This window comes from Carex rostrata, chromosome 9 (genome assembly GCF_964058835.1).
Source record: "Carex rostrata chromosome 9, lpCarRost1.2, whole genome shotgun sequence".
NCBI lineage: Eukaryota > Viridiplantae > Streptophyta > Magnoliopsida > Poales > Cyperaceae > Carex > Carex rostrata.
In genome coordinates, this window is record NC_135926.1 from 2,673,591 (window position 1) to 2,696,204 (window position 22,614).

The following is a 22,614-nucleotide window of genomic DNA, read 5'->3' on the forward strand; positions in this document are numbered from 1 at the left end:
AACGTGAAAACCGAAGACATTTAAACTCTCCTCTTATGAAAAAAAAAATACACTATACAACCTGAATTTATGCTACGCGGTGTCAGATATTATTGTACTAGATCTGAATTCAAATAGGAGTCTTATATGATACTAGTATCATAACCGTGCGTTGCAACGGGGACATATTATAAGAAAAAAAAATATATCAACGAAAATAAAAATTACTCAAAAAATAAGACACATGTTAATAGAAAATTTATATGATTTTGTATTTTTAATTAACTTTAATCGTGATCTCTCATAATAATTTGATGATGAGATGATTCTTTATTTGTAAGTACCAATGATATCAAATAATAGCTCGATTTGAATCTAATATTAAATATCGTACAACAACTGAATATTGACATATAATATGATATCAAAAAACATAAATAAAAAAATGTTATCGTGTACATGTATAGGACACACACACACATATTATAAGAGAAATATATATTCACACACATGTTCCAATTTATATTTTTCTTCTTCTTTGTTTTCAATTTAGAATATACACACACACACATTGATATATTATATATTGAAAATGTATTCTAAATTGCTCACAACAATATGTATAGAACCAAAGAAAGAAAAATAAAGAAATAAAAAAAATTATTTTCATTATGATTCTTATAGAAACGAAGAAGTAAAGAAACTAATAAATAATAAAATGGAAGATGGAGTCAAGAAATATGGAAACAAAGAAATAAGGAAACAGATAAATATATTGCTAAATTTCAAAGTCTCTTCAGTTTTAATTATAGCGCATTGTGTGGCAACACATGTGGTGAGTATGTTTTTAACTAAATTTAGACTTCTATATATAAAACAAATGCATTTAATCAAAAGAAGACAAATTAGATAATTGGAGGGCTGAGATCAAATCCGAAGTTTCATCTTTCAATCGTAGCTATTGGCGGATCGGACACCCAACATGCTTAATAATAGATTGGAGATTTGCCTTGCTTGTATTTTGTCATTTTCGTTGCTATTTTTTTATTTTTTATTTAGGTTTAGTGGGAAAGTCCTGCTAAAAGGTATATTGATAAGAAAGTTATATACAGGGGTCCATCAGCTCACACGGGCTTTTCCTTTAATTATAGTGCCCGTTACAATTCACTTACTAAATAGGCCCGCTATAAAAATTGGAAACGTCAAAAGTCTATCTACCCCAAATCTTATAAATTCGTATCTTCTGCATTAACTCAGAAATGAATATTTTGAGTTAATATATATAGATTGTCTGATAAGTTTTAAGATTCGTGTGAATTAAATCCGCACTAATGTTGAAGACCCCCTATATTTTAGGCGGGGCCGGATGGGCTCCGTTTACAATCGGACGGCCGATATCTATTAACTCAAAAGATGCTCTTTTGAGTTCATACAGACGATGCGGACTCAAATCTTATCTCCTCAACACTATAGGACGAGACCACTACTCCCTTTTATAAATAGTGTCCAGTTATGTACATCCATTGTCGCAGCATTTATTAAGATGTTCGCTTGTTTTACGTTGCTGTGAGGTGTGGCGGTTCCTTTCCTTCAACAGTGCTCATGCGTTGTTTAATTTTTTTATGTCAAGTGTTCTCTAGTGTCACCTAATAGAAGAAATTGTTAAATTTATTTCAAATGAGAAATTTCATTCTATTGCTAATTTTTAAATTTGTTTTACATAAGATTAAGAGTTTGAAAGAAATTAATGCTGATTTATTTATTTTAATATATTTTACACTTTTCTTGTAAAAAATAAGCTCCAAAAACATAAATTTCGGAGCTGATTTAACAAAGGGTGTTCGGCATCCTAAAGGGTGAGAATTAAAAATATAATTATTACTAAATAGCACTTGTTTTAAAAATAGAGACTTAATATGAATAATATATATATATATATATATATATATATATATATATATATATATATATATAGAGTTAGGCTGGGGTGCTATGGATAGCATAGTGGCCTCTATGCTACGGCTCAATATTCGAGTTTTCAAAATCCAAACGGTCGATCCGAACCGTTCATCTTATTCTCCATATTAATATCTGCTTGGAGACCAAATTTTACATTTTTCTGAATTTTTGTACTATTTATTAAGTATTTTACAAAATTGTTGATCCAACGGTGGCTGCACAAAACAGTAAAACCGTTGGATTAGCGATTTTCAAAGTGGCTTAATAAATAGTAAAAAAATTCAGAAAATTATAAAATTTGGTCTCCAAGCAGATATTAATATGGAGAATAAGATGAACGGTTCGGATCGACCGTTTGGATTTTGAAAACTCGAATATTGAGCCGTAGCATAGAGGCCACTATGCTATCCATAGCACCCCAGCCTAACTCTATATATATATATATATTAGTTGTAAAGACTTAAATACTCTTATATATATTTTTCTCTTATTTTGAGCATTAGAAAATTTGTGTTAAGCACAAGTTACGTTAAAACCTAATACATTTTTCAATTCCGACTAAAATTGCAAAATTAGAAGATTATAATTCTAACTAAAATTTCAATTTAATACAACAAACAAAAAATGATAATAAAATAATCACTGAGATAGCAGCGAAACAATGGTGCCAGTATCAGGCGAAATAATGGTACCAGTCTCGAGCTCGAGATAATAAATATGAAATAAACGGTTTATTGTAAAATGACGATTTCGCCTTTCCGACTAAATTTTCTGTTAAATTTATCTGACAATGCTATAATAATATTTATTTTCTCAATCGTCTGATTAAAAAAATGAATAGTTACGATTTAATTTATTTTTTGGCTGTACTATAGCAAAAATTAATACGTGGTACTGTAGAAAAACCCTATAAAATTTAGGATTGTAAACATGTCAAATTGCATTTAGTTGACTCTACGTCTCATTTTCTTAATGTTCTTATTTGAGATTCGTTTTGAAAAAATCTAGCTATAATTTAATTTATAGTGGCGGCTTTCATAAGAACGATGTTAAAATGGTTTCATATGTGTGCTGCGGCTGCTGCCACAAAATTTAAAGCTAATGTTCGCTTAAATGGGAAGGAGGATCATTGTTATGAGTCCATCTAACCAAATCACACGAACTATATTTCAGCATTTCTTCGTCAAAGTCAACGAGACAAATTATTCCAAATTATCATCAATTCCGCATTGCTAGCTTGATTCCGTCGTTTTAAGTTTTAACAATGCATTAGCCGCAAAAATGAGATTGTGCAGTGCAACTCAGAGAAAATAATGTCCAAGAATCTCTCTCAGTTTTTTTTTTCCTTTTTCTTGGTCTCGTTGACTTTCATGTATTAAGAGATTCGTGTAGCTAGGGCCTAGAAGGCATATATAATGAATTCATGCCGAATTTTTTATTAATAGAAATAAAATAAAATAAATATCGAAAAACGGGGTTACTTTTGAATATTTGCGAAAAGTAGGTAGATCGGGTTGTCACAACCTGTCCCACCGGACGGGTCTAATTAACCCGTCCGTTAATCTGTGATTACACCAACCTTCACGGAAATTAAAAAAAAAACAAAAAGCCGGACGGGTTAAGGCGTCCCATTCCGACCGAAAAAAAAAAAAATAAAAATAAATCTTGGAAGGGTTAAGAGGTCCCGTCCCGGATAAAAAAAAAAGAGAATATCCGGACGGGTTAAGTAACCCCGTCCAGGATATAATCTTATATATATTATATTATATTATATTAGGATTTTATATTATATTATATTAGGATTTTATATATATTATATTATTTTTTGTTTTTTATATTATATTATATTATATATTTTTTTTATATATTATATTATTATATTAATATACTTATATATATATATTATATTATGAATAGAACTAGTTTAGTTGTGCTTAAGCTCACCAAAGTGTTTGGTGGGCTTAACTTCAAAATTCATCAAATCGGTTTCAAATGATGAATTCGAACCGTCGAAATCCGCTTATCTTACGAGTGATGCATCTACATGTGAAAATTTTAAACGTTCGAATTAATTTAGTACAAAGTCAATCAGTCAAAATTAAAAGGTTAATAAATTAATTTTAGTGCATTTATTTTTTGAACGTTTTTTTACCGCTTGAATTTATACTAAATTAATTCGAACGTTTAAAATTTTCACATGTAGATGCATCACTCGTAAGATAAGCGGATTTCAACGGTTCAAATTCATCATTTGAAACCGATTTGATGGATTTTGAAGTTAAGCCCACCAAACACTTTGGTGAGCTTAAGCACAACTAAACTAGTTATATTCATAATATAATATATATATAAGTATATTAATATAATAATATAATATAAAAAACAAAAAATATAATATATATAAAATCATAATATAATATAATATAAAAAACAAAAAATAATATAATATATATAAAATCCTAATATAATATAATATAATATAAAATCCTAATATAATATAATATAAAATCCTAATATAATATAATATAATATAATATAATATAATATATATAAGATTATATCTTGGACGGGGTTACTTAACCCGTCCGGATATTCTCTTTTTTTTTTTTTTTTTTTTGATCCGGGACGGGACCTCTTAACCCGTCTAGGATTTATTTATTTTTTATTTTTTTTCGGTCGGGATGGGACGCCTTAATCCGTCCGGCTTTTTGTTTTTTTTTTTAATTTCCGTGAAGGTTGGTGTAATCACAGATTAACGGACGGGTTAATTAGACCCGTCCGGTGGGACGGGTTGTGACAACCCGATCTACCTACTTTTCGCAAATATTCAAAAGTAACTCCGTTTTTCGATATTTATTTTATTTTATTTCTATTAATAAAAAATTCGGTGAATTCATGCCCTCTCTATTAACCCGGATTTCTTTTACAATTAGTGGATCCGGACCGTGCTTTTAAATTTGGCACGAATCTCAAAGCTCAATAATACTGCCCTGCACTAGCCTGAATCCTAAAACGGCTGTTTTAAATTTGGCACGAATCTCAAAGCTCAATAATACTGCTTGCACTAGCCTGAATCCTAAAGCGGCTGAGATTTAATCTCATGAAGTGAGGAAAAAATCAGAGAACATGGATCCTTTAATAAAAAAGAAGGATACGGACCCATGTAGAATTATAGAATTATAGATGGTGTTGACAAAATCAAGGTCCTTGACAATCCAATCGGCTCAAATACACGCCTCCAGATCCAAATGCCATCAGAAACCGGTGAAAATTCATCGGACCATTAATGATAAACGTGATGACATGGAAGCGTATCCTCTGCGGAGGCTTTACCTGCGGAGCTGTGCGGTAGTTTTGATCTGGTCCGTTCGTTTCGAATCGGACGGACCATATCAGATTTTGCCCGAATTTAAAAAAAACTCAAAATTTGGTGAACCCTTAATCCAACCCGTCCGATCCGAAACGAACAGACTAGATCAAAACCACCGCACATCTCCGCAGGTAAAACCTCCGCAGAGAATAGCGTTTCCGATGACACGGCCCAATTACAGAGATCCAATAAACGGTTGAAAGCTAAATACGAGAAGTCCAGGGTGCTACAATGCAAACAGTCCAATTCCATGCTTATCTGGGCGAGTCTGGACCGTACGATCAAAATCAGACGAATATGATCTGAAGTAGAATGCACGGACCATTTTAATATTCGTGGAAAAGCAGATTGGACGGTCTGGATCTAAAGTCCGCCAAAACCCACTCCGATGACATGAATTCTATCTGGGCTGGGTATAAAGTCTAAATTGAGTGAATTATTGAGGTTAATTTCCAGTCCGCCAAAGCTCAGTTGAAATATATTTAGGCGCCAAGCGAAACGATCTCCCCCCAAAAAAAGACAATCCAGATTCTGCGCTGCATCATTAATCCAACTATTCGTGTAGCATGTCTTTTTTTCCGTGTCTTATTCTCGTCAACTGAGCCGCTGTATATATTGCTACATAGAAATGCATAGAGAAAACATATTAAGAGAAAATTTCGCTCAATGAAAGCGAGATACAAAAACAAGCGCCAAATGCGCGGCGAAAATCAATATCCCGCCTAAACGATAACCAAGAATATAAAGAACACGCTCTTCTTTGACAGATCTATTCTTTCCATTGCTCGCTTAGTCTTGTCCAACTCTCTTCTCACGCAAATCTCAGATCTCAAAAAGAAAAAAACAAGAAGAGATGGAAAAATTGCCGACTCCAGGAGGGGTTGCTACTCTGCTTGCAAACCCTAATCCAGATTCCGGTTCGGATCTTCCTGAGATCATTCTTCAGGTCGTGGATCTGAGACCGATTGGGAATAGCAGCACTCGATACACGTGAGTTTTCACTTTTCTTTAAATTTGATTTCTGTTTTTTCATGCTTTCAATTTGAAGTCGAAATGATTTCATTTCAATAAACGCCTAAAAAAGAAGAGTTAAAATTTTCTATTAAAGGAGAAACATGTAGAATTTGTAGCCAGTTAGGTCTTTGCTCAGTAGCACTGATAAGTTGCAATTCTTTGTTCAGTAAAATTTATCTACCTATCACAAAGAAAACAGAATATAAGTATGTGCTAATTAATGTAATAATGGAAGTGAACCAAATGTAAATACGTGCTTGTATTTTTTATTTTACTCTTTTTTTCTGGTTATGAAAATTGTTAGTTGGTCATTTGCTAACTAACCTTCATAAAGAAAAAGAAGTACAATTCTGCCCTTACCAGTATCAGCTCTAGTACCAGCCAGGTTTGAGCCCATAATCATTTTGAGCCGTAAACTGAACTGGTAGCCAGTTAGGTCTTTGTTCAGTAACATAATAAATGGTGTGATGGACACTGGTCTTAATATTGTTTGCACTTGAATCTTGATTTTTATTTTTCATGCGAATTTGTAGGTTCATGGCAAGTGATGGAAAGATGAAAATCAAGGCAATGCTTCCTACACACTTTGCATCTGAGATTAATTCGGGAAATCTCCAAAACCTTGGTCTGATTCGTGTGCTTGATTACACACTGAACTCAATCCCGAACCAAACTGAAAAGTAATTTTTATGCCTTTCACAATATTTTTTATTATTAGGGCAGTTGCCAAGATATAATTGGAAGATGCTTGATGATACTCATTGATACTGCTACATACCAGTACTGAATTGGTACCGGTCAAGACTTGCATTGGTTATGTCTTAATTTAAGCAATGGTTGAAGTAATCAGATCTGGTTTGAAACTTCGTGTTTTACTGCTATTGTCTGATATAACAATCATTTGATCGAATTGTCATTTCTCTGTGCTATGATTGTGTTTTTTTTAATCTTTGATGGTAAAGCTATTGTGTTGTTACTGTGTCCGGTAGAAGGGATGATATGACTGAACAACTCATAAGGGGAAAATAACCAAGACCTGATTCATACCATTTCTATCGGTCTGGCATGCATTTGAAATTCATTCAACAGAAAACTTACCTTTTGATTTTGACATTTTAAAATGTACCAAAATCAGGGCATTGATTGTGACAAAAGGCGAGGTAGTAGCATCATCACTTGATTCAGAGATAAAATCAGAGGTGAAAGAAGAAATGGTCACGGAGAAAGAAGCAATTAAAAGCAGCAAACAAGGGGCTGAACCGTTGATTGTGCTAAAACCAAAGCAAGAAATGAATATTAAATCAGCTACTCAAATAGTAAAAGAGGAGCGTGGCAAGTGAGTAGCCTTAGTTTTAATATGCAATTCTGTTGACTATAATATCAAATTTGCTCTTAAAAAACTATGATCATGAAAGGAAAATGATCCCTATTAAAATAGGATGCATCTCTTCCCCCAAAACTAAGACAAATTACCCACAACTCGGTTTTCTTTCACACAGCTTACAAAAATGGAGGGATGGTAGGGCAAATTGATCTCTCTTGTTAGAAAATTTGGGAATCAAGGGTTGTATCTGATGTGTTCTGTGTTTTTCACAGACAAAGTGACATTTCCGAGTTTGTTGGCAGTTTGTGTGGGGGCATTTCATATACCCTTCAATCTTGAATTAGTTTTACTGTAATTTTTAAATCAGTCCTGTCAAATTTTTTCTTAAACCAGTCTATTGAAGTTGTTTTCATTTTTTCCCTACAATTGTAGTGCGGCCCCAGCTGCTCGTTTGTCCATGACGAGGCGGGTCCACCCTCTAGTGTCTCTAAACCCCTACCAGGGTAACTGGACCATAAAGGTGAGGGTCACAAACAAAGGGAACTTGAGAACTTACAGAAATGCAAGGGGTGAAGGTCATGTCTTCAATGTAGAATTGACTGATGAGGATGTAAGTCCACTTTAACAACTATGCTGCTCACTGGTTTCTTAAATTTTGTACATAGAATTTTGCTCAACATAGATGAAAGCTATAAGAAGCTGAACATTTGCATTACATTTATTTTAAAATGGGTGGTAGGACACTTTTTCATATTCTTAAAATTTAATGTTTGCATGTATAGTATGTCCTTGTAAATGCTAGTAGTTGTCTATATGCACTAGGGAACTTTTATTTGAGTGATACAACCATAGAAAATTTAATTATATTATTGTTGTAACTCAGCTACTTGCACAAAGTATGTATTTTAGTGTTGTAATTCTGTTATTTGCATGCACAGTCATTTGTAAGGTATTGTAGATCAAAAGAATACTACATTTACAATATTTCTGGTATGCATACCAAGAGAGCGTGTAAAATCAAATGTTTGAAAGTTCTTGAATTTTTTTTTGTTTAGCTATACTTTTTGTTTAGCCAATGACAATGTTGGTATTGTATCTGAATGGTACTATATTTTTTGGGAAGTTATCTGGATCCAACTTAGTAGTGGGAGTTGAGTTCTTTAGCCCTTTTATGATTTTTGTACTGGATTTAGTTTCTATTTTGATAGAAGTTGGTGGCTAGGCCCCTATAGTAAAAAACAGTGGTTTTGTTTATGTTCCTATTAAAGAACTGCTTATTTTATGCTTCTTGCTTGTCCATAGCGTATTTTTTATTTTCCAAAACTGACACTGTTATTTGTTTTTCCCTCTTTCCTTCTCCTTTTTCAATAACAGGGTACCCAAATACAAGCCACAATGTTTAATGAGGCAGCAAAGAAATTCTATCCCAAATTTGAACTTGGAAAGGTGTATTACATCTCCAAAGGGTCTCTCAGAATTGCAAACAAACAATTCAAGACTGTCCAAAATGATTATGAAATGACTTTAAATGAAAATGCAATTGTTGAAGAGGCTGAAGGAGAGGTCTTCATTCCAGAGACCAAGTTCAGTTTTCTGAAGATTGATCATCTCAGTTCTTATGTTAACTCCAGAGAACTCATAGGTAAGAAGTTATAAAGAAGTATAATTTTTTATTGGTTTTCTAATATGTCATTCAGTTTTAACAGCTTGCTATAAGACAGCTTTGATTAGTTGAAGTAACAGCTGGGTAAAATAATCAACTGTACTTGCTGACCCTTTTTTGCAATTATTTTCCTTAGATAACTTAAGAAATAGGGTGTCTAGTATTTCGGTAACTAATTTTAGTATTCTTATCTGGATGTTTAACATCAGTTTAATTCTTTTTTCTAATGTGGTCTGTTATCTTCTCTTCTTTCAGATGTAATTGGCATTGTGCAAAATGTGTCATCGACCCTTAGCATAAGAAGAAAGAGTGACAATGAAACCATACCTAAGCGTGATATCACTATAGCTGATGATTTGTAAGTGACATTTGCAAACTCTTTTTCTTTGTTTATTTTATGTAATTCCTCGTTTTGTTTCTAATGGCATTTCAAAATGTTTGAAAATTTCAGGAACAAAACTGTAGTGGTCTCTTTATGGAATGATCTTGCAACTATTGTTGGGCAAGAGCTATTAGATATAGTTGACACTTCACCTGTGGTTGCAATCAAGTCCCTTAAAGTTGGTGAATTTCAAGGTAACTTGTGAAATCATTTAGGCAGAGTGTAATTGGAAAAAAAAATAAAAAAAAATGCAAATCTAACTGTGCTTATCTTGGTTACCCCTATGTAGGAATTTCTCTGTCGACTGTTGGCAAGAGTATAGTTCAGATAAACCCAGACTTACCTGAGGCTAATAAACTCAGATCCTGGTAACCTTCTTACTGAACTTTGGAAAAAAGGGTGATTTGTTTCTTATTGTAGTTGACTTTATTTGTTTATTTCGTTTTCTAAACCTCTTGTGCTTTATTTTGTACATACAGGTATGACTCAGAGGGAAAAGGAGTGTCTATGGCATCTATCGGGTCAGATATGGTTTCTCCTAATACAAAGAGCGGAGGAAGGTCCATGTACTCTGATAGAGTATTCCTTTCTCATATCACAAGTGATCCTTCTTTGGGCCATGATAAGGTAGTTGATATAAATGCTGAAACCTGGATATCTCTCTCAAACTAAAGTATTTCTTGTTAGCTGTATAATGAAAGATATGTTGACTCTAAATTAGGGTTTGATTGATGTTATTTATATATAAATTCTCCATAATTGAAAAAAAGTAGGTATAACTGCAGATAGCTGGAGTATCAAAATATCAGAGTTATGCCTACTTTAGCATATCAGGACGTTAAAAGTTTGTATCAGCATTGTTTCAAAATATCAGGGTTAACTGTGGTAAAGTGAGGGCAAAATTGATGTCTAAATGTAGATCCAAACTTTAATGGAGACTTATTGTGGATAGTATTTAGCATATTAGATTGTAAATTGGGAAAAAATGGCAGCGTGAGCAAAATGTTATTCCTTGGTACTTTTAATGTCCTGATATGATTTCTTACAGTTTTTTTTATGAGGTCTGAGGAACAGTTTCTGCCTGATCTTTTTGTTGAAATTTATCTGTAATAAACTAATAATTGTATGTTATTTTGTTGCAGCCGGTATTTTTCAGCATCAATGCATACATCAGCTTCATCAAAGGTGACCAGACCATGTGGTATAGAGCATGCAAAACATGCAATAAAAAGGTTTCTGAAGCCTCTGGGTCTGGTTATTGGTGCGAGGCTTGTGGGAAGAATGATGACCAATCCTCCCTTAGGTAAGATACTGAGCTTAAATATGTATAAACTCCAATTTGTTTAAGTGTAATCATGAAAATTTGGGGACCTTTTATTGTTACTTGTTTGGATTTAGTTCAAGATCTGAGATTTATATTTGCTGACTTGCCATATAACTGTAAATATTTGTGAAAGTCATGCCTGATTCTCTTGAATGCACTGAAGGTCGTAATGAAATTGTAAATTTTGTTAATGGAGTCTTATTCTTGAATTTTGAAGGCCCCTGTTGATGTGTTAGGGATTATTGCAAAGTTGCAACACAAACCTAAACCTCATTATCTGACTAGAGTCCCTCATATTCCAAAGGTCCTCCTGAAACTATAAGCAAAATTCACTAGAAGTGATGTCTTTTCAAAATGAATTTTCAAGGGAATTTTGTAATTCTTTTAGTTATAAGGGTGAATTTAAAGAACTTAGCTTTGTCTGAGCTCCAAAATTTCTGTAGTACACAAGGCACTGATTAAAGATTGTTATTACAAAATTTTCAAAATGGATTGGTTATAAAGGTTGGTTGGTTTATGTTACTTTGTAGGTATATAATGATTCTGAAGGTGTCAGATCCTACTGGTGAGGCATGGCTTTCAGTTTTCAATGAACAAGCTGAGAAAATTATTGGGTGCAGTGCTGATGAGCTTGAAAGGATCAAAACTGAGGTACTCTTATTTTGCAGACCAGGAATTAATGATCTAATTTAATTTCAACAGTACTCAACAAAATTAATTATAAAACAAGGAATAAGTTTTGCTAAATGTAAACTTAAACCTGCCAATTATTAGTATAGAAGGTTTTATTTGGTGATTGAAATATTCAATAGAAAAGGACACTTTCCATGAATCTATAGAAGTATTCAGTCTTAATCCTAATTTTCTGGCAATTTTAGGATGGAGATGATCAGTACCTGATGAAACTGAAAGCGGCTATGTGGGAGCCACATTTGTTTCGGGTCAGTGTGACCCCAAATGAATACAATGGAGAAAAAAGGCAAAGGATAACTGTAAGAAGCCATGCGCCGGTGGATCCTGCAACCGAATCTCAATGTCTTCTGGAGGAGATCTCAAAGCTTTCTCCTTAAAAATATAATTTAGCAGAATGTGTCATGACTGGGTTCTAATCTATTGCAAAAGTGCTAACATGCCCACTGTTTGGCTATTGGTTTTTGTATCTCTGAGTAGCTTGTGATGCATCTTTGTGTTTAGCGTTTTAAAATGATCTGTATATTTTGTCAGAATTGACTCTTCCCAGTGGTTCTTGTCTAGTTGAGTAGTGTTTATCTGCTTTCTTTTATTTTTCCTATAATTCTCACCAAATGCAGTTAATTTCTAACTTTGCAACATCACGATGTAGTGCGAGTAAATAGCACAAATGCATAAGAAGTCTTGTAATTCTGAACTAACTACAATTCTTTTGGTAAGCTAATTTAGATCTGTTAAATTTGACTTTTGATTAGGTGGAATCATGACCTTTCATTAATCTAATCTTTCTTAGCTGCAAGTGACTTGTCATTTGCCTTTTGTAGCAGTGAATTATTGAATTCGTTTATGTTTGTGTAGCTTAGAGATTACGACTTTGAATTTAACCAACTATTTATTTTTAAATGACATGTCTTTTTCGTTTTTATTTTCCTATAATCTGCTATTTTGATTGTATGGTGTTCAATTTGCAACTTGCAAGCAAAAATTGAATGCGGTCTTTAAAAACCTTGAGTTGCTGTTTTGAATTTTTTGAATTATACCAATATTAAAGTTTCTAGTGATGTTACATAGTTTTGTTTCAAAAGATGGAACGAGATGCTCAAGCCTCGGATGACTGACGAATAGGTGGTGCAAATATTGTTGAAATCTAGTTAGGATTTCATTGTACTGTGTTTCTTATATGTTATGTTGGAATTAATTATAATATATGTGGACTTATATGTAATATAAATATATATTGAATAATAGACTGTCAAAATTAGACCCGTTATGAAATGATCAAATTAAGTATTATTTATCGGGTTCAATATGTGTCATGAGAAGTGGGGCCTTTAATGTGTAGACTGCGTATTAATAACTTTATGATTTAGTAATGATCTAAATTATATAAAGTTTAGTAATAATACAATTATGTTATTGGTCTCTGGGGAACATAATCAAATATGACAATGTTTCGTAAATAAAAAAATATTCAATAAGGCAAGTTCTAAATTCAGACCCGCTAAGGATCCAATAAAAAAATAGGCTACAGATCTAATAATAAAAATAAGATTGATTAATTAATTAATCAATTAAACTAAAGAGGCGCCTATTGAATAATTAAACTAAAGAGGCGCTAAGGATTTGTATCCTGTTTATTAATGATATATGGGCCGAGATTTTTATTTTTACCCTAAAAAAATATATTTTAATAATTATATTCAGCGTTGCGCTGGATTTATAAAAATACCTAGTCCGTGTAAAAATTCCACGGGTGGGATTTTTTTAGTCTATCCCGTGAATAATTTCCACGGGCGGGATTAACAATTGGGCCCGTGGAAAATATCCACGGCCCGACCTTTTTTTTTTTGGCGCTTTTTTCATTATAAAAAGAGGTTTCCAGCTACGAGAGAGAGAGAAAATCATTCTGAAAGAGAGAAGGAGAAAGAAAGAGAGAAAGAAGAAAAGGAGGAAGAGGAGGAGTTACTGTTCAGCTACTAAAACAGGTATTTTTATTTTTCTGCAATTGTTTATTTATGTATGCACAGATATTTATATTTGTATCTATTGTTCATAGACGTATTATTATTTACTGTTCACATGCTGTGTAGGTACGTATGTACTGTTCATATACGTATTTTACTGTTCATTTACTGTTTATATACGTATTTGCTGTTCATTACTGTGCATATACGTCTGTACTGTTCATTTACTGTGCATATATGTATCGACTGTTTATAGCTGTTCATTACTGTTTATATCTGTTCATTATTGTTCATTACCAGCGGACCCCGGTAGAACCACATCTGCTGATCATCCACTACAGTCTGCGGCAGCAGCCCCTGAGTGTATAGATCTTCGTACGGAGTCCATATCACCTGCGTGTCACCCAGACTCTGAATCTAACCTCGAACCAGCCTGATACCTATTGGCCTTCCGTGAGGCTGGTTGGTGTACTCGTGATGTCCGTACCATTTCTTGCCAAATGCCGGGCAATTTGCACCATCGGGTTGTCCCCAATCAAGCGACACATTCGGCTCAGGTACCCCCACTGGTAGTCGTGACCATGACCAATGGTGCAGTAGAAGTACCGGGCCGTACATATTCTTACTTTTCGGCTGTAATTTGAAGAATATTAGCCATCAGGGACAAGTTAGATAATTAAAATAAGACTGAAGGTGCATGACAATAGCATACTGACCTTGCAACTCTGGCACAAGTTGTAGTAAAGATGTGCCAGAACAGCCCTACCCCAGTTGTACTTTCTTGACGTTTGAAGGTCTCGCAACAGCTCTAGATAGCACGTCGGAATGCTATCACCATTTGAATTAGCAAACATGATAGAACCAAACAAGTCCATCACGAAGCCTCGTGTGTATCTGTAATGTCAAAATTACAAAACAACTTATTTTTTGGCATAAAATATAGTACAAAATAAATATATCTAGAGTAGTTTGTATGAGTACCTCTCAATCTCGAGCCGCGTCGAACGCCAATGCAGACCTGCCTGAAACAGAGTTCGGAGCTTCGTCCTCTTCAGAGCGTATCTGGACTTTCCACCATTATCCCGTATATCTGGCTCCGCTCCCAACAGCTCTGCAAGCCGGGCATTAATCGTGTTCTCTTCAACTTCAGTAGGGTCAGATATGCCACCAAGGGGCACACCCTGGATGGGCAAACCCCACAGGGCACTGACGTCCTGGAGAGTCACTGTCATCTCTCCGAATGGTAAGTAGAACGTGTGCGTCTCGGGACGCCATCGCTCCACTAGTCCTGCAATAAGGGACGCATTGATGGCCTTGGTCTCTGACTCCATGATATCGACCAAATGGTGCAACCCCAAATTTTGTAGATACGGGTTCATCAGCGAGTAGTACTACATACCACAGTACCGACTCCTGGCATCTAAAATGTCCTCACTCTGCGTTGAAAAAAATAAACAACATAAGAACTTCAAAATACGAGAACTCGACAGAATTTAAACTTAAAAAAAATAATAATAAGGTACCTCTCGGGATACCATCCAGACTCGGTGCTCCGTGTGACTCATCCATAACATAGGACTAAAATGTTCTGTGCTATTCGCGGGAATGGGCTCATCAACAGGATCGGCTGGTGGTGGTCTCCTAGGCCGTCCCCTGGCCATCCTATGTTTAAAAAAAAATGAAACGTGCTACAATTGGCTTAAATGAGGCTAATATGAAAAAAATATGTGCAACATGCTATCACTATACTGATGCTAAATTGGTATTGATCAATACAGGTCAATTGATCTTTATTAATCTGGTGCTAGGCTGGAACTGAATACAACAATATATATTTCTGCTGGTACTAAGTCTGTTACTGATTTAATCTCACTGGTACAAGGTCTGGTACTGAATCCAACAACATATTTATACAAAAATTCTGAGATAACTCATACTAAAAAAGAAAAAAAGTAAAGTAAGCACCTTATGAAATGTTGCTGGTTGTCGGGTTGGCCTTCGCGCAATTCTTTGAGAAAGGGAGGGTACGAGCACAGCTATAATTAGTAAAAACCGACAAATCAAAAGGTGCTTATTGGTGTATAAATTTCAGAAGATTTAAACTGTATGTAAACAATTAAAGCAAGTAACGCACAACAAAATAAAAATCAAAGGAAATTGACATAAAAAAACATTGAATGCCAAAAGAAAACTTTATTTTATAATTTTTTTAAGATGTTTCCAAAAAGTTAAAAGAAAAGACATAAATATTCTGATGCATAGTACTTCATATGATCATTTTTTTTGGCACTAAAAACTCATCTTTTCTTTCAATCCATAAGATGTATAATGAAAAATATTTATTAACTTGACTTTCCTTTCAATCCTACTTATGTACAATGAAAAATATTTATTAACTTTTCTTTCAATCATACTTATGTACAATTAAAGCAAGTAACGCACAACAAAATAAAAATTAAATGAAATTGACATAAAAATATTGAATGCCAAAAGAAAGCTTTATTTTATAATTTTTTTAAGATGTTTCAAAAAAGTTAAAAGAAATGGCATAAATATTCTGATGCATAGTACTTCGTATGATCATTTTTTTTGTGATAAGCCTATTACTCTCTTAATTGAGCCATATTATTAACCGGTACTATGCAGCCAGGGGCGGATTTATGTATAGATCAGGGGATGCTAAGCCACCCTATGATTTTAAAATTCTTAATTATGTATATTAAACTTTAGTTAAACTTTTGAGTTTTTTGAACTTTTATATAGTCTAGCACCCCTCATGAAATAACAAATGTTTGTTAGTAGTCTAGTGGTTTGAGTTCTAGTTGTTATGTGTGAGGTCATGGGTTCAATTCCCACTAGCCACATTTTTTTTTAATTTTTTTCATATATTACATTTTATAGATTAGCCCCCCTTATTTACATTTTCTAGTTCCGCCCCTGTATGCAGCACATTCATACAATTGAGCCTTATTACTCTCTTAATTGGAATAAGCCTTCATTCATTACAATGCTAGATGTATATACACCAATAACAATTGCTTATAGGTAATGTGGATCAAATGAAGAAAAAAAATAATTACCTTGATCAATTTCCATATTCATACATTACATCCTAATTTTGACATAACTATATGTACATACTCCAACTATTATCGAGCCCAATTCTCATATTCCATATTCTAATTACCTTGATCAATTTCCACATTTGCTCATTACCAGATCCTAATTTCCACATTTTCAAGTGAAGATTTTCATTTCGATATCAAACCCCCACACAAACGATAATCAACAAGCAATAAATGCCCAAATCAGATATGAGCCCCCAACCAATTGTAAAAATTAGCGAGCAATTTAGGCAAGCAAAAGGGCGTACTCAACACAGGTCCAACCGGAAAAATCAACAACCCGCACTAGACAATTCATAAATGCCCAAATCAGCCCATAAAACCCAATAAAGATCAATTCATCATACGACAAACATACGTCACTTCATCAATTAAAAATGATTTCAAATATTTACCCGTTATAGTGCGAATCACAAAAAGGCAAGAACAAGAGGGAAGGAAAGCCCGTACCACGGCAGTGGCTTCGCCTCGTCTCTCGACCCTTCAAAACTCAGCGACAGTGGGACGTACGGACGTCGGCAGTGGCAGTGGCGCTGGTGGGCCTCCAGTGAGTGATGTGGTTATTACAATACAAGTAATAAATCCTAATTTACGCTCAATTTGGTTGCAAGTGTACAACCTTGTCGAGTAGTACTTAGGGATCGTCTCCACAGGGACAAGTTGGAATATCAAATCTAACATAACAATTTAACTTAGTGAAAGAAAGTAAAAAGGTTTTTTGTTTGTTCAAGGGTTGGTTTGGTTTCAATTAAAATGAATTAAACTAAAGTCTTAAAGCAAAATCTGATTTTTAACAAGTATGAGAAATTAGGATTTTTTAGGGTTCCTATCCACTAGTGTTACGACTAATTGGTTTGTAAATTTTGTTCTTATATTTATGAAGGCACAGTTTGATGTTGTAGGTACAAAGTGATATCTCTATATTAATACCATTTTTAAATTAGAATAAACGTCACATCTCGGTACTTGGCTATTCTAATATAAAGTCATTAAGTTCTTACTGTCCCAATTGATTTAGAAAACTATCTTTCACCTCTCGGTACTTGGGACAATTTTCTAAACTATTAGGTAAAGCCCATATAAGACAAGCATCACCTCTCGGTACTTAACCTATCAAATACCCTATGCCTTATGGTCTGGACCTAATATTCAATTTTTCAATTGCAAATACCAAATCCTAAGATTTCATGCGATTTCGATTAAGTTTTCACAAGCAATTCAAATAAAGAATAGATCATAACAAAGAACAAGAACATATAAACTAAAACCAACTAAATCATAACAAAAGTTTCAAGTACAGCCCTAATCAACCCTAGAAAAGCCCTTAGTCAGTCATGGCTAAAGAACAAATGAAATCAAAAGAATAAAAGAGTTCCCAAAGAGACAGAAGCGGTGTGAGGGAGAGAAGCAGAGAGACATAAGCGGCGGGAGGGAGAGAAGAGTTATGCATTTGTTCCGATTTATCACCCCGGGCCGTGGATATTTTCCACGGAGCCGATTAAAAAATCCCACCCGTGGATATTTTCCACGGGCTGGGTATATTTAAAATTCCAACGCCGAGCTGGTTATTATTATTAAAATATATTTTTTTGGGTAAAAATAAAAATATCGGACTGTAAGCATTGATTCATGATTTATTCAAAATACATACGGCTCTATCTCTCTCTCTAGTCTCTCTCTACAGAAGAAAAAAAAATAAAGATTGATCTAGAGTGATTGAGAAGGGAACTTTCGGTAAAGAACTTGTAATTCGGGTATCCCTCTTTGTGAAGAACGGAATATTGCCAGTGCCGCTTCTCTTGATCTCTCCATCGGACTTAAGAGGGATTACTTGAAATTCTAAGGGCTGGTGATCAACGGTAATTGTGCATCTCTGGAAGACCATGACTACGGATCAAGGTAACTTTAAATTTCATATTAGAGTTCACTAGAGAATCATGACAATTTAGGGTTTATATATACAATACAGTTCTGCACAAATAAATCAATGTAAAGTTACATCTTATCTGTCTCTTGCATTTTCACTATCTTGCCTCCTGTAACTATCAAAATGTCCCGAATAGGCACCCAATAAGATAAAACTCGAAGCAATAATAATACTGCCTCTGCACCTCTGCATTTCGAATAGGCACCCAATAAAATATGATCCGATTTTAAATAAATTGAAATCTTCAGTGATCTCAGAGGATACAAACTGAGAATAATAGATAAAGATATTGACGACGCTATTTTGTTTTGGCTTCATACAACATAATAGTATAGTTTTTTATTTAGACTCCATTATTTGTGTGTTGCGTCAAGTTAACACGGTGTGTCAACATCTTTATCAAGAAAAAAGGTTTTTCATATAACATCTAGACTTTTTGTACAGTAGTACTATATGTGTTGCCTAACTTGGGGTCTCTGTAGCATATCCCAGGTACAAAATGGACGGTCACATTTCTAATTCGAAGATAGCATACGGCAAGTTGTGATTGGACCGCACTCAACCTTACAAATATGAGAAAAATATCTGCTGTGTTTCCCCAACTTGCATTCTCATGCATCCCTTTTTGCCACTTGTATACACTTGTGTGAAAAAATGAATTTGATGTCTTGTTTGGTAACTTGGCAATGGGAGCGGCCCCTACGATACTAATTTATTCTGAGCTGGTCGATACGACACTCGTTGTCTCGGTCATTGTAAAAGTAGCATCATCTTTTATTTAAGACCATACAAATAGTGACATGAAATGCCTATGGTCTACGGACCTACAATATATATATTAGCAACTAGCAAGTGTAACCACCAAGTGACCTCAATGACTACAAAGGCCGTTTTCAGGTTTCAACTTTCAAGTGATAAAATTGTTTATTAACGGATTTATTTTTTTCTGTAGCACTAAAAGAAATAAATTAAATAGATGGACGGTAATTTTATATGCATAGTACGGATACTGACAACATTAGAAGCAAGTTTTGGGATAACTTAAACTAAGCTAAGAGATAAAAATAATTAATTAAGCTCTTTCTAGTTTCTAACGGTGGAATATTTTGAAACGGTGTTCGCAATGTAACCATCCATTTTAAAACGCGACATTAATACTGTCAGCATTCACTTGTAAGTTGCAACACATATATTATCAATGTCCAGCTATGCCTGCGAATTCATAGTCCACAATATCATATTATCATCCATTTAATTTATTTTCTATAAACATTTTTTTTTTACATATTTATTTTGTAGTAGTTTAATCTGTCAAATTGTATGCATAATAGACAAAATAAAAGTAATCTTGTATATTTTTTTTAAACACGGATATTATTTTCAAAATATTTTCTTGTTACATTATTTTCAGCCTTCACTAGTGAGTTTGGCTAGTATAACATTAGTGTCATTTTAACCTATATAACACCAACTCTAAAACCTATCAAATTGGCTTCAAATGGTAAATCCAAACCGTTCAAACCGATCTATTTCATTAGTTGTGCGTTTACATGCAAAATTTATAACTTTTCGAATTTATTTAGTACTAAGTCAAGCAGTCAAATGTGTGAGTTTTTAAGTTAATTTTAATACATTAATTTTTCAATATTTTTACCGCTTGATTTGATACTAACATAACTCAAAAATATAAAAAAAAAATTGTATGTAAACGCATCACTCATAATGTATATCAGTTTGAACGGTTTTAATTAGTTGTTCAAAGTCGATTTGATAGATTTTAAAGTTAGTATTATATAGACTGAAATGACAATGCTTTATACTAGTCAAACTCTTCACTAGTGCTTACATCATATAGTAATAACAAAGTATGTAAGGTTCCTTGCGATGTTATGTTAAAGGTACGCCGTACGCTTTGTGCTAAAAGTAATTAGAAAATTATGTTATGTCACATTGCCACCTGATAGAGAGAATAATCTCAGAGATTGTTGTGGGTCATGAAGTTGGTCCATAATCTTTTCTATGCTCCGATTTTATACAGTTCTTTCAATGAGATTTTATTGTGCAACTGACACGTGTCAACATAAAGGAATCGAGATGTGGTCACTTTTAAAGCGGAGGATAGAAATTAATTAGTTGCTGGCAAGTGGCAACTACACCAATAATATTCTGTCAACTTGATTAGATTTCTAGAACTCAAATCCAGTTTATTTATTTTTATATTTATGTTATTTATCAAACAATATGTTTATTAAAATATATAAAATATGTAAAATATTGATGAGTATTGAGTTCCAACTGAAGTGTCACAAAACAAATTTATTTTTAGTAATTTCCAAAAAAATTAAATGATGAAGTTTTAGTATTATTGTTATTTTTTTCATAAGCAATGTATCCATGTAATTTTTTTATAATTTTAAATTTATATTAGAAAATTTTCTATAATTAATTTTAGCATGTTATTTGTAGGGCTCGCAAAAAAATTCGTAGTTCGTGATTCGATTCGGGTTTGATTTGAGTTTAATTCGATTCGAAATGGGTTCGAATTAAAATGAATCAAACCAGGTTTGGTTCGAAATTAATTCAAACCAAACTCAAACTTAGCCTGGTTTGATCAAAATGGGTTCGCAACTTTTATGGTTCGAATCTCATACCTAGCCTGGTTTGATCAAAATGGGTTCGCAACTTTTATGGTTCGAATCTCATAATAACATCGGCCGTTCATCTACCTGATGAAATTAAAACCCAAGATAGAGAGTCGTAATTTAACTTAGCCGACGCTCCCTCGTTCTCAAATCTCAATAATCTAATTCTCTCTTCGCCTCTCCCTAACTCACTCTCCCTCTTGCTCTAAAACCTAGCCGACGCTCTCGACGACTGGCTGTCTCTTCTCTCTCTTTGGTCGTCTCTCCACCGCCTTCTCTACCTTTCGGATTCTCGCTTCATTAGATGGTCCGATTGAGGATTTGATCGAGTAAGCACTCGAGGTACGATTACTTCTTTTACTGCATATTTCAGTTATTGTACTTAATTCTCTTTCTACAATTATTTGTTATGATGTATTTTTTCATGAACAATTTTTTAACTTAAAAACACTCATTTCATACCGGTAAAAGGAACTCATGTGAATTTTGTCCCGCAAGAAAAAATTAATGTATAAACTACCAGTGTAACTAGGGCTACTAAAAAATAAATTAGTTCGTGATTCGATTCGCGTTTGATTCGAAAAATGTGTAGTTCGCAATTAATTCGATTCGAAACGAATCAAACCAGGTTCGGTTCGAATCTTATTCAAACCAAACTGAAACCTAGAGTAAGTTCGATTCGTTGCCACCCCTAGTCATTTGACATTATAGGAACTTAGAAGAGTAGAACTAGGGTGTTCTTAAGCTCACCAAAGTGTTTGGTGAGCTTAACTCCAAAACCCATCAAATCTGTTTCAAATGACGAATTCGAACCGTTGAAATCTGTCTATCTTACGAGTGATGTGTCTACATGTGAAAATTTTAAACATTCGAATTAATTTAGTATAAAGTCAAGCGGTCAAAAAACATTTAAAAAATGAATACACTAAAATTAATTTATTAACCTTCTAATTTTGACCGCTTAACTTTAGACTAAATTAATTCGAATGTTTAAAATTTTCACATGTAGACACATCACTCATAAGGTAGGCGGGTTCCAACGATTTGGATTCGTCATTTGAAACCGATTTGATGAATTTTGAAGTTAAGCTCACCAAACACTTTAGTGAGCTTAAGAACATCCTAGTTCTACTCAACTTAGAAAATTTATCAACTTTTACATGGATTTTTCGCACGTGTAAGTTGAATAAGATCAACAGTTCAAATTTTTCTAAATTTTTTTAAAAAAATATTTATAAAAAAAATGTAAAG

General features: G+C 33.7%; 2 protein-coding genes across 2 annotated transcripts in view; one reads left to right on the top strand and one right to left on the bottom strand.

The window, feature by feature from the left end:
- Positions 1 to 22,614, bottom strand: part of LOC144559243 (uncharacterized) — a 39,981-nt gene that overhangs the window by 4,796 nt on the left and 12,571 nt on the right. The gene's annotated exons all lie outside the window — the stretch shown is intronic.
- Positions 6,024 to 12,311, top strand: LOC144559180 (replication protein A 70 kDa DNA-binding subunit B-like). Its single transcript, XM_078308162.1, has 12 exons — positions 6,024 to 6,298; positions 6,856 to 7,002; positions 7,458 to 7,658; positions 8,079 to 8,256; positions 9,021 to 9,288; positions 9,565 to 9,667; positions 9,761 to 9,885; positions 9,981 to 10,059; positions 10,171 to 10,318; positions 10,834 to 10,994; positions 11,546 to 11,666; positions 11,894 to 12,311. The coding sequence occupies exons 1-12, from the start codon at positions 6,162 to 6,164 to the stop codon at positions 12,083 to 12,085; spliced, it is 1,860 nt and encodes a 619-aa protein (XP_078164288.1). The 5' UTR covers positions 6,024 to 6,161; the 3' UTR covers positions 12,086 to 12,311.

Coding starts and splice junctions, on each gene's coding strand:
- LOC144559180 (XM_078308162.1), top strand. CDS start 6,162: ATGGAAAAATTGCCGACTCCAGGAGGGGTTGCTACTCTGCTTGCAAAC. Junction 9,289..9,564: donor TAACTCCAGAGAACTCATAG/GTAAGAAGTTAT, acceptor CTCTTCTTTCAG/ATGTAATTGGCATTGTGCAA. Junction 11,667..11,893: donor TTGAAAGGATCAAAACTGAG/GTACTCTTATTT, acceptor TGGCAATTTTAG/GATGGAGATGATCAGTACCT.